Below are 13,308 nucleotides of genomic sequence, written 5' to 3' on the forward strand. Positions count from 1 at the left end.
GTACATAATTGATATGGGGAATTGCCTTTTTTGTATGATTTCCTGAAAGCTCGTTTGCATGACATCTCTTATGCATGTGTCTCTCTAACACAAACTTCTGAAAATCTGTATAGCATGGCTATTATTTTGTAATCATAGTATGGTATTCTTATGTATTTTTACATTTGGATGTATCAGTCCCTTAGGAAAAGACCTGTTTAATCTCAGCTCAGCGTAGTATCTCATGTAATCCTCAAACAAAATAGTATAAGAAAGTATAGCATAGTTGCTTAGAGGATGAATAGTTATATTATGCTTTTTAGAAAGTCATCACTCAATTTCAACTATTTCTCTGTTAATTTGAGCTGCTTTGGGGGAATTAAGATGGTTCGTTTTGCTTTGATTATCTTGTATGATGATGCGTGTCTTAACTGTAACAGATAATTTCTTGTGCTTTGCAGAACATTCAGTCTACAAACTGGCAGACAATGAGATTCAAACCACCCCCTCCAAATTCAGATATAGGATGGAGAGTGGAATTCAGGCCTATGGAGGTAAGGAGAGAGTCAACTTGCACAAAAACCTGTTTACTTTTAAGTGGAAAAGTACTAGACGTGCTGCCATTCAGTATCAGACCCTTGTTACTTGTGTTTTCTCCCTCTGAGTTGCTAGATGCAAATGAAGTGGATAGCAGTGTTTAATCAGACGTGAACTGTGGAATGTAACTGACGGGAGAATCCACTGTAGCACAGCAAAGCATGCTAATGGGTTTGGGGTGACAGGGAAAGGAATTAGGCTTGTACTAAAACTTCTGCAAACAAAGACCCATTTAGTTCCCAGAGACCTTACTTCTCCAGTACTTTTATTGGTACTGAACAATTCCGCTGTCACTGTTTTGTGTTTTACAAGTGCTTTTATTTTATAGCTGTCTGAGTTGAGTCCCTTAAGTAGGAGTTTAAAAGCTGTAATGCATTTCTAATTACACAGAGCCTGTAGATACAGGTTATTAGGTAGCCTTTTGAAACACAAGTGCGCTTTGACATTGGTTTAAAGAGTTGAACTTGCTGAAGTGCCCTGTGTTGTACACTTGAAGGCACGATCATTCCAGCACGTACATCACTGTCTCTGCTAGTAGAATGTGTATGAATACACACGTCAGTGTGAATTGTTGGAGTCAAACCATTCTGAACTCTCTGATAGCCATCTGTTTCTATGGGCATGTTCCTGCTAGTGTAATTCCATCTCTAATTCTTTCATGTCTAGGTCCAGTTAACAGACTTTGAAAACTCTGCATACGTTGTGTTTGTGGTGCTGCTAACTCGAGTCATTCTGTCATACAAACTGGATTTTCTCATTCCTTTGTCCAAGGTAGGTGTGAAAGATGGGATTTGTTGGAGCTAATTGCAAAATATTTGCATCATGTTTAATTTTTATCCTCTGCAATCTAGGAATTACTGTGAGTGTGCTTACTGAACAATCATTTCTTTCAGTCAGTTTTCATTTGGGCCAGTAATTTGCTTCAATTTAAGTTCTGCAGTTGCAGATATTTTACTGCCATCTAATGGAGTTAAGCTTTCAGGGGTACTGTTAGCTGCCTCTTGATGTTTTATGACTCCCTTGAAAATGGCTGATGGGCCTTTATTTAGAAACTGTTTACAGAATGTCTTTATTTCTATTGTTTATTTCTTCTAAGAGCAGATGAATGTAGCTTCCAGCTTTTAGCAGTAAGAATATAGGCACACCTTACCCATGTTCCTGTTAGACAAAGCCAAAATGGAGTATCTATGAAAGGTGCTTTGACACAAATGTCAAAACCAAGCTGTTCTCAGGATCCCAAACCTAACTCTTCTACACATCTGATTTCATAGAATCACAGAATCATAAAATGGCTTGGGTTGAAAAGTGCCTAAAAGATCATCTGGTTTCAAACCACCTGCCATGGCCAGAGTTACCAATCACCAGATCAGGCTGCCCCTTCCCTCAAAGATCCACATTTTCAGCAGCTCAGAAAAATGCATGCCTCCTTGTTTTTTTCTCCACTTAGTCCTTTTAATTTCTACATTTTAAAATCCCATTTAGTGTTGCATTTATTCTTCCAGCACAAGTTTAAAGTTGTTTTTACTGCTTAATTCCAGTGTCCAGTTCTTTAAATCTCCACATAAGTTTATCCTGCATTCATAGAAATAAGCTTTAGACATCTATTCTAGGGCAAGTTCTGAAAAAGGAGGAAGGAACAAATGGCAACTATAATAAAGCTTACATGCTAAATGAAAGAGCTCTGTAAAAAAAATAAAAATAAAAATAAAAATGATGTATTTAATACATGCATCAAACCATTGCCTTCATTTCAGTTGTATGCTCCTTCTGCGGTCCTGCTGCTGTATGTCAGTGAGCAGTGGCCATGTGATATTATAGTTTTCCTTTTTGGTTGTTGTGTGGCTTCATGCTTGTTTAGTGAACACCAAACAAAATGCTTCCCTAAAGGCTTCCTTGCTCGTGGCATAGGAATTCCTGTGGTGCCCAACAATGTCAAGCAGCTACAGAGATGCTGATAAAGAACATTGTCCCAAAAATGTTTTGAGACTCAAAAAGGGCATGTTTCCACTGTTTTACAGGAAGAATAGACTGTGGAGTTCAAATAAACTTACTTAAGTATTTGTTTTAATGTGGTTATAGTGTGTGTCTTGTGTTCTTACTTCTTGTTGTTCGTATTTGGAGGAGAAGGGAAGGAGAAGCTGAGGTTCCTAAGCAGGGGGTACTTCCCCCTTAGCTTAAAGGAATTGTCCTGCACTGTTATGGGTAACCTTAAAGAAGATCTTGAAGGCTTTTGGCAGACTGTATAATAGAAAGCACTGCCAGTGCTGTCGGCATAGTGTCCTGATGCTTTTCTTAACATGTTTAATTAAAATATACTGATGTTGGAAACTAATGGTAGTTGTACCATACAGGTGGTGTGATCTCTTACAATATGAAATCATACCAAACCTACAAAGAGAAATTCTCTTACTTATGTCAGGGAATTCAGATTCCAAAAATAATACAGCACTTGGTGACACTGTTATGTGGAATGTCTCAAAAGCACAACAAATTTATTGAATGCTTGTTAAGACTGAAACAGAGTTTGGGTGCAGAAAGAATATGGAGAGAGTTTGAAGAAATAAATTGTCTGAGCCTGCCAAACGATTTAGCAGGTAATGCAGCACAGAACTGTACAGCTGTTAGTAAACTCACCTCTTTCAGTCCAAAAGAAACAATGCAGGTTTTTGAGACTAATCTTACACTAATCTCTTCCGTCTGATTGAGTACTGCTGTAGTTCAGTTAGCTAGTGTGTAAATAAATGCCATAATACAGAAAGAACAAAAACAGGCTTTTGAAAAGCAAAGCTTTGAAAGGTAAGAATTAAGTGATGATTTCAAATTATCCTTAAAGATGAAACAAGGAATTCAGCAATTAGCATCCCTTCTTCTACAGGCAGTGTAGTAAAACTAGTGTCCAAAGTAAGCAATGTTAATTCCCTGAGGATATACCCACTAAAGAACTTGAATAAATTCTCTGTCTGTAAACTTAGGAGTAATGCTTTGTTGTTTGTAGGTTTTCTGGGAAGTCTGCAATGTGGAACTCTTTTCCGGCAGCTTATTTGAGTATTTCACAGATGTTTGGATATGGGATATTCCCCTGCAATGTTACTGGAAGTGTTTGAGTTTATTTTAACTTTTCTTAGATACAGTTATAACTTTGCAGAAGACCTCAATGACCTTGTTAATAAAAGCGACCAACTATGGATAGGAAGATAGCAATCTTTGTCTGTACACAATTAAATTGCATCTGAATACACACACACACACACACACACACACAAAATCAGACGGAATGCAACCTGTTAAACACAGAACCTAAAAGATTAACGTAGCATTTTCTAACATAGTACCTCTCCTGCTGGAGAACCGATCTTATAGTGTCACCTTCTCGTGGTTTTGTACAGAACCAGTAAATACTTATTTCCAGTATTCAGTCTTATGTGGTAAAGCAATCAAAAACGTGAGACTAATGAGGGTTTGGAGAGTCCTTACTTTCTAAAATGCCATTGATCTCTGCAATACTTGCTTTGCCAGGTGGATGAAAATATGAAGATGGCCCAGAAAAGAGATGCTGTTCGGCAAGGAATGTTTTACTTCAGAAAGGATATTTGCAAAGGTATCCCAGCAAGCAATCTAACAACATGATTGTCAATAATTACTACATTTCTTCTGACTGACTTCTTTCCCTCTGTCTCTCACGAAGGTGGAAATGTCGTTGTGGATGGATGTGGCTCTGCACAAAATGGGACGGGCACAGACACAGAAGAGTACACCTTAATGAGCATCGATACAATTATAAACGGGAAGGTCATAGCCTCTTTACCTGGAACACACAGCCTTCCCCTCTCCTTCGTCCTCCCTGAATTGACTAAGCATGTTTCATGCTGACTGTGTTCTCTCATACAGGAAGGAGTCTTTCCTGGTTTGATCCCAATTTTGAATTCTTACCTTGAAAACATGGAGGTGGATGTGGACACAAGATGCACCATCCTAAACTACTTGAAGTTAATAAAAAAGAGAGCATCTGGTATGTTTGACACTTTCAGGCACTGATTTTCCTGCTGTTTTTCTGCTTTGAAAGTAATAAGGATGTTCTCTAAGTATCAGTTGGGTAGAACTAGTGGCAACTGTGAATTTCTGGTGAAGTGTTAAATCTTAGGAACAAAGGACTGACATGTCCTTGGCTTAAATTAGGTCACGTTTAATTCTGTTCATAAATGTTTTGTGATCCATTTTAGAACTCAACTTAGGAGTAATTGGTATATTACTCCCAAACTGCAGTTGTATTTCCAAGATATTTTTTTCAGCAGCATTTGTGCTGCTTTTGCCAGCGTGTGGTTTATGTTCCTATATAAACTAATCCACTTCTCCTTCAATGAGTTTTATGAGTATGTGGGGCTGGGTCTGATAGCCTGGCAAAGGGTGTGGCTCCAAAGTGTGCTGGCATTAAGTTTGGTTAAGCTCTGATACGTGAGAGCATGGAGACTTGTCTTTAGTTCTCTGATAAGAAAGCCCTTCTGTAAGTAGTGAAAATCCTTGAACTTAAAGCAAACCAGGTTCTTCCCCTGCTGCATTGCCTTCTCAGATAGGTGATATAATAACGACTTATGTTCCTTCTTAAAATGCAGCAGTGTACTGAGTAAAAGATGCAGGCCAAGGGCTTTCATTCAGAACTGGGCTTAACAGTCATTAGCAGCTTTATACTGAAGTACAAATCCTTCTTGTGCCTGCCATGCTCAGTTTAGCTAGACAGTTAACTTCAGTCATACAATGGGTTGGGTTGGAAGCGACCCCAAGGATCGTCAAGGCCCAAGCCCCTACCACAAGCAGGGCCACCAAGCTCCAGATCTGATACTAGACCAGGTTGTCCAGGACCACAGTCTTACGAGTCAAAACATAAATTTTATTTATTTGTGATACATTCATTAGTTTTAAATTAGTGTTGCGTTCCTTTTTAATTACTGAAGATTGCAATAGAACGTTCTAGCTAAAGATGTTTTTAAAACTGAAGCAAAAATCAGGTCTTTCTCCTGCCTCTTAATTTAATGCTTTAGCAACTCTTGAGAGTGGTAACACATTTTAATTAATTGTTGCTTTCACTGAAAATGTTCTTTCCAAAGCCTACTTGTTTCTCGAAGGTTTCTGTCCCTCAGGTAGCACAGATGAGGAGTTTGGTGCTTGACTTAACAAAGAGAAAGTAAACTGTTAAGAAGAAAACACTTAAGGTTCATTAACCCTCAAAGTAGCAGAGCTTCCAAAATATTCCATTATTTTGTATTGCTTAAAATCTAATCATAAAAATGCTTTTGGGGAAAAAAAAAAAAAAAAAAAAGATATGCAGAGATTTTTTTTTTGTATTCTTTTTTTTTTTTCCTGAAGAGATAATTAACCCAGGCTCAACCCTGTGCCACAGGTGTTTCACATCCAAATGCTTTCTAGTTCCTGTGCTGCACAGTAATGTTTCTGCAGTTACTTTGCAAAATCATGAACATTGAAGTCTGCTCACAAATGTAGTCTTCCAGTCATGAAATTCCTTCCTCCCATATTTCCTTATTTGCAAGTTTCCATGCACATTTGTTCTGCTTTTTCCTAATTCTGTTTTATTATATTCTTTTTTTTTTTTTTTTTTTTGAGAACTACATGCTGCTTTTAAGGTGAAGGTTTATACAGTGTATTATACAGTGTATTATACTATACAGTGTATGCACTTAGAAACAGCATCCTTTATTTTCAGTAGAGAGTGCTGAGTGGTTGGGCCGTCTGACCGCTAGGTGTCCACGTTGGTATGGGCTGCCAAGCTCTGGGTGGTGATAGTTGAGAACTGCATCTCTTGTGCTCAGCTCATCTCCCAGCCATGCTTCTCTGTGCTCGTGTGTCTAACACCTTCAGCAAATGTTTCTTGCATATATTTTGTTCTGCCACTTTTTTGTATAGAAGTAGTATAACCAGCCACATTTCTTAAAAACACAACTTGTTTTTTGAGGGATGCATCCTGTCAGCCTACTGTGATGTCTTACTGTCATAATTACCTTTATCTTGTACTCATTGGGGTTTGCTTGCATGTATTGCATTCAGGAGTGAGATTTGGTAGGCTGAATGCTGGTGTCCAGCTGGCCCACAGCTGCACAGGTCTCCTGCAGGCAGTGTGTGTTACTTGGTGCTGGGGGCCCTGGGGCATTTGATGGCTGCCCTGTGGCCAGCAGTACCCTGCATAGTGAAGCAGGAGCAGTGTGTGCAAGCCAGGAGCTGGTGTAATTGGGAACCTGCCTGTCTTCTGCTAGAGGAGCTGCCAGAGGGGAAAAAGTAAGAGAGTAATTAAGGGCACATGAAGCAGAGAGAGCAGCTGAGTTGGATGGAGAATTATATAGGATCACAGAATGGTTTGGGTTGGAAAGGTCCTTAGAGATCATCCAATTCAACCCCCTCCCATGGGCAGGGCTGGCACCCACCAGGTCTGGCTGCTTGGGGTCTGTCCAGCCTGGCCTTGAGTTCCTCTGGGCTTGGGGCATCCACAACTTCTCTGGGCAGCTGTGCCACTACCTCATGCCCTACATAATTATTGTAGTGGTGTCTGTTGGATTGTCTCAGACAGCTTTTCTATTAAAGTGTTTTAAAGACCTCTTGCTATCCAGTCTGTTGGTAACGCCTGTTCTAGCATTGAGTGTGATGCCTTTCTCTGTGCTGCCTTTATAAAAGATTTGAAATTTTGTAGATTGTACCAAAAGAGTTTGGGACTGTCAGTGATGCATCAGCTGAATTTTGCTTGAAGTTTTAGCCTCATTAAAAAGAAAAAAGTAGGAATGTGTTTCCTATGAAAGTATGAACTGTTAATTAATTGTGCGTAGAATGTTGTGTTTTACTGCTACGTTAGCTGTACTAACTGAAATTTGGTTTTGTTTTGCCCCCAGGAGAATTAATGACAGTTGCTCGATGGATGAGGGAATTCATCTCACAGCACCCAGACTACAAGCAGGATAGTGTGATAACAGATGAAATGAATTACAGCCTTATTTGGAAATGCAACCAAATCGCACTAGGCCAGGCAGAATGTCCAGAACTGTTGGGGGTAGGATTTAACAAGAAGCCAAGTGGAAACAAAACTGACCCTTTGTAATGAATATTTGTTAAATAATAGAAAGTTTTAAGTCTTAGCAAAGCACTAGTAAAGATACTGTGAATCTGATACAGTTTCATGGTGTGAAGACCAAAACAGGGATACTGTACTCTAAAATGGGCCAATGCCTAAATATTCATTTAAGGCATCCTAAAATGGGCATATTCTTATTGTTAAGGTTTATACAATGGACATGTAAATAGTAAAATATTTTTATGATTAACATCAATGTATTTTAATAAGCATTGTATCTAAAGTTATTGTGAATTAGCTTGTTAACTTTTTTATGCTTAGAAAAGGAAAATTGTCCTGAACAACTTTGTAAATGTAATGGTACTTGTATATTATATGCATTCCAGTTACTGAATGTTTACTGTAATTTTTTAACCTGGAATGTGCTGAGTAATCTACCTTATTGTGTAAGAAAGGAAAAAAAATCTTAACCTACCTGAACTCCCAGACTTCTTCCTTCCATTTTGGTTTTGAAAGTACTTAAGAACAGAAAAATGCATGTGCATCCCATTTGTTAATCTCTACAGCAGTTTCTCAGTTTCCACAAGACCTACATCTGGGTGTAGAATTGGAGGAACAGAGCTATCTCTAGTCAGGTAACACAACTCCCTGTCTCCTGGTAACTGCAGTTTTACACAAGTGCTGCCATATTCTTTCATAACCTGCATTTCCTACAACAAAAACTCCATCTTTTCCCAGAACTTTTTTTTTTTTCCTATCATGGTTCAGAAATTTGCCCCACTTTTTATGATTTGACAGAACAGCAGAAACAGGAGAGGTGATGTAAGAGAGGAGGAAGTGGGAGCTGAACATAAAACTGTCCTTATGCAGGAATCAGGTGACTGCTCTGGGTTCTGGCATTCCTTAACTGCTGGGAGAGCCTGCATTGCTGCTGCTCCCACAGTCAATAACAACTGCAGCACAAAACCCAAGGACCTTTTTGTTCTTCCTAATGGTTGAGTACCTCATTTCTCATTCACTATTAAAAATATTTCTGGCAGCATGTTTATACTTCATACAGGTAGCTGAGGTACCTATGGAGCTGTAAGTATGGGCAGCTTTACCTCCTCTGTAAAGTAGATGCAAGGAGATCACTGAGCATATGAGTCCTTTGAACTGGGAGCCAGTGCTGGCAGTGACTGTAAGATAGACAAAATTTAGCCACTGCAACTGTAAATAAAGCAAACTTACGGGGCCTTTTAATTTAGCTTCTTAACTGATTCCTAAAAGTGCATTGCATTATGGATACGTTATGCAAAGCTTAATGCAAGAGCATAGAAATATCTGAGGTGTAATGATCTTTACCAAGGACTAATGGAGAAACTGCGTTGAAAAGGTGCACTGAAGAGAGGCTTTTATGTACTGACATTGGAATTTGTTCTGTGTTCACAGGTGTGCTTTAGAGAATAAAAAGAATGCTTTTTATGTGGGGGCGAATTTGTTTTAATCAAGGTGTAGGCATATGCTAATTTAGTTTGTGTAATAAGGAAATAAAATAAAATTTGCAGTACGTGTTTGTCACTTGCATGAGTTGGAGTCGGTCTCAGATTCAAAAAAGGAACAGTTGTACTTCCTGAGGACTGATAGCAAAGGTTTTATCACTCCTGCAACAGAAATTGTGTCATCTTTGATGCAGCATCTGATTGACTGTGTAGCTGTAGAGGTGCTGTAATTGAAAGAACCCTTAGGAGAATGATAGTGCTTCACTACTGGTACCATGACAGTGTGTCCTTTAAATGTGGCATTAAGTCACCATTCTGGCCTAGCAGGTGGCTCCGTCCTCTAGATGACAGTAACTATTGTCCTGACACTTAAAAGCTGTGGCCTCAGGTATCCACTGTGCTGTATGCATACTTTAGGGCAGGATGGAAAGATCAAACCAGGCTGCTGCTTGTTTGCCCAGGTGTCCATGGCTTTGGTGCCTGAGCAGCTGATGTTTCCCAGATGAAGAGATCCTCTGGGTGCTGGACATGTGATGGCTCCCAGCCATTGGTGCAGGGAAGGGCAAGTTATACAGCTGGCTGGGGATGTGCCCAGAGGAGGCTGTGTGGTACCTTTGTGAAGAAATCCCTTGAGATATGTACAAAGGATTTGGGGTCCCACTGTCATGAGGTACTATTATGGATATAGCGAGCCTTCTGAAAGCCATGAGAGCAAAACTGAACACCCCAAATGAATGTGATCAATTCCTTGCCCAAAAACATTTATAGTGTCTTGATCGTGGCACTTTGCATAAGCATGACAATGACCTGGTTCCTGTTCAACTGCAGTAATCTGACTCCTGCCTGCCTTTTCAGCTGGAAGACCCTGTTCTGATTTCTTGGAAGTCTTGGCATCATAAACAATATTCTGGGACAGCTGTCCTTTTTCCTGAAAAATCATGCAGCTTGTAGAAACTGCATAACAAATGTTTACAGTCACCGTGTTTAGTTTTACTAGAGGATTAGGATTATATTCTGTGCGTTGCTCTGGTTTTGCAGCGAATTTAAGTGACAGCAGAGGTAGCTCCAGCAGCTGCTTAGATAGCTTGAGCTGGGTGTCAGCAAGAAGGAATTGCTGCAGTCCTCCAGGAGCTGGCCCATCCTTCTGGCTGCCTCTGATGCATATCAACATATGCAGAAACACAGTCCTGGGGGTATTCTTTAGGAAAGCAGATGAAAGGACAAAAGTGCAATAGTCCTCCAGCTGGCAGCAATGTGAAACAGAAGGTTGCTATTGAGCATAGTGCTGAGCAGTGTGAGAGCCTGTGATGTACCAGAGTCTAGAAACAAGAATGTGACATTGGAGTATGGTAGCAGGAAACATGGGTCTCTCCGAGTCCGAAAGACCTGATGGTTTGCTGGAATGTCCTTGAAGCATCTTTGCTTGGGGAGGACCAGCTCACCTGCCCCTTGCCAGTGCAACAAAAGGGCAAAAGCAAGGAAGTTCCTGGGTCACAGTAGACAGCTCAGTGAGTGAAGAGGAAAAAAACAAAGTGATGCAAAAGCATCCACGCACCACCTGTTTTCTCTGCCGGGAGTCAAATGGAGGTGGAAATGTGTCCTTGGCACACAGAGCAGAGGATGGGAGCAGGCAGCCCCTGCCGAGTAGTGCTGTGCCCTGTGCTGGGGTTTGGAGGAGGCAGTGACACCATCTCATCTCCCAGAGCTTCGAAGGATGCTCCTTCAGAAGAAAGTTCAGCTGTCTGCAAACTGAACAACCAAGCGAACAGCCTGTGTTAAGTAAGAAATGGCTCCCTAGTGTTTTCCAAGTCCATATGCATACGCACCTGTTAATTTAGCTCTTCAGTTTAATCCCGTATCACAGAATCACAGAATTGTAGGGGTTGGAAGGGACCTCTAGAGATCATCGAGACCAACCCCCCTGCCAAAGCAGGTTCCCTACACCAGGTCGCACAGGTAGGCGTCCAGGCGAGACTTGAATATCTCCAGAGAAGGAGACTCCACAACCTCCCTGGGCAGCCTGTTCCAGTGCTCCGTCACCCTCACCGTGAAGAAGTTCTTGCGCACATTCGTGCGAAACTTCCTGTGCTGCAGCTTATGTCCGTTTCCCCTCGTCCTGTCTCCACGTACCACTGAAAAGAGACTGGCCTCACCACTATGGCCGCCACACCTCAGATATTTATAAACCTGGATCAGGTCCCCTCTCAGTCTTCTTTTCTCAAGGCTAAACAGACCCAGTTCACTTAGCCTTTCTTCATGGGGGAGATGTTCCAGGCCCTTCACCATCCTTGTGGCCCTCCGCTGGACTCTTTACAAGAGATCCCTGTCTTTTTTGTACTGGGGAGCCCAGAACTGGACACAGTACTCCAGATGAGGCCTTACCAGGGCAGAGTAGAGGGGGAGGATCACCTCCCTCGACCTGCTGGACACGCTCTTCTTAATGCACCCCAGAATGCCATTGGCCTTCTTGGCCACGAGGGCACACTGCTGGCTCATGGCCAACCTGTCGTCCACCAGGACGCCCAGGTCCCTCTCTGCAGAGCTCCTCTCCAGCAGCTCATCCCCCAGCCTGTATTGGTGCATGCAATTATTCCTCCCTAGGTGTAAGACCCTACACTTGCTTGTGTTGAACCTCATCCGGTTTCTTACTGCCCAGCTCTCCAGCCTGTCCAGGTCTCGCTGAATGGCAGCACAGCCTTCAAGCGTGTCAGCCAATCCTCCCAACTTCGTATCATCAGCAAACTTGCTGAGGGTGGCCACTATCCCCTCATCAAGGTCATTGATGAAGATGAACAAGACCGGACCCAGCACAGACCCCTGGGGGACACCACTGGTTACAGGTCTTCAGCCAGGCTCCGCACCACCAACGATGACCCTCTGCGCTCTGCCAGTCAGCCAGTTCTCAACCCACCTCACTGTCCACTCATCTGTCCCACACTTCCTCAGCTTTGTTATAAGGATGTCGTGGGAGACAGTATCAAATGCCTTTCTAAAATCAAGGTAGACTACATCTACCGCTCTTCCCCCATCCAATCTCCAATCTCCAATATCTTCCCCAAACTACCTTGTTACATGGATCTAAGAGCGAGCTCTAATCATCCTGGCAGTGAGAAGGCAGAATGGTTCAGAGGGCAGCACAGGGAGGGCAGCACCCAGAGCCAGGCTGCTGACAGGAGTACTCAGAATCCTGCAGGGAAGTGCTGGTATGCGGTGGCTTTGCAGGGGGATGCTGGCGCGAAGTGGCTCGGTGAACTTGTTCGGGAGGAGGAGAGGTCGTGTGAGGTGAAAGCAGCTGCGAGAGGCGGAACAACGTCTGAAGCTGACGAGGTCGAGTGTCAGAAATTGCCCGCCCTCTCCCCGCGCAGCGATTCGCCAGGCAGCCGCACCAAGCTGACCTCCGGCTCCCTGGCATTTTTCAGCTCCGTTTAATCTTCCTCTTACACCACTTAGTAAGCTGGGCTCCGTGCCTTCAGTCCGTTCCCACAGGAGCACACAGATGCAGGGCCGCATAGCTAATCCCCGGTTTCCTCACAGCACGGGCACTCGGAGGCCAACGCTCGCACTGCTGTCCTCAGCCTGCTCAGCCATGTAACTCTGGGGTCTGCCCAGCCATGTAATTCAGGCCTCGCAGAGCGGCCTCTCCTGCCTGCAGCTTGTCCCAGGGGAGCGCAGAACGAGCCACGATCCTGCCTGGGATCTGCTCTCAACACAGAGCAAGCTCATTGCTAAGCCCGGGGCCAGCCCTAGGTGGCCTCCTAGGCTCAGAGGCAGGGCAGTGAGCTGGGAGCTGCAATTCACAGTCCTGGAGGAAGGAGGAGAGAAAGCAGTCACAGCCATAGCGGTATATCAGATCCAAACCCTCTCTGGGTTCTGGGTGCAGGTATCTGGTGCTGTGCTGAGCACCGGCTCATGCTGCATCCTGGTATGACAGCTGGGGACAGAGCTGGCAGCCCCTGTGGCATCAGCTGTCGCCTGCACAGGCTGGGAAATGGGGCAGGCAGTTCAGCTGCACTAAGAGCTCTGCTCGGAGCAAATCACCTCTGTGAATCACAGTGTGCAGCGTCCAGGTGCTCCTGGGCATGGCATGTCACAGTGGGCTCTGCAGGGTAGGCAAGAGAGCTCTGCTCCCAAATGAGGCAGGGGTTGCTCTTAAAGTGTGGCAAATGTTACTTTAGAAAACAA

At 43.0% G+C, this 13,308-nt stretch overlaps 1 protein-coding gene across 1 annotated transcript in view; it reads left to right on the forward strand.

The window, feature by feature from the left end:
• GCLC (glutamate-cysteine ligase catalytic subunit) overlaps positions 1-9,194 on the forward strand; it is a 33,354-nt gene extending 24,160 nt beyond the window's left edge. Inside the window, exons 11-16 of the mRNA XM_085217909.1 lie at positions 441-533; positions 1,243-1,347; positions 4,093-4,174; positions 4,262-4,365; positions 4,465-4,585; positions 7,467-9,194. Of these exons, the coding sequence (XP_085074035.1) occupies positions 441-533; positions 1,243-1,347; positions 4,093-4,174; positions 4,262-4,365; positions 4,465-4,585; positions 7,467-7,672 (711 nt within the window). The 3' untranslated portion in view covers positions 7,673-9,194. The remainder of the gene's footprint in view (positions 1-440; positions 534-1,242; positions 1,348-4,092; positions 4,175-4,261; positions 4,366-4,464; positions 4,586-7,466) is intronic.
• The last annotated feature ends 4,114 nt before the right edge of the window (positions 9,195-13,308 follow it).

This window comes from Meleagris gallopavo, chromosome 2, assembly GCF_905368555.1.
Source record: "Meleagris gallopavo chromosome 2, MGAL_WU_HG_1.1, whole genome shotgun sequence".
In the NCBI taxonomy this organism is placed as follows: Eukaryota; Metazoa; Chordata; class Aves; order Galliformes; family Phasianidae; genus Meleagris; species Meleagris gallopavo.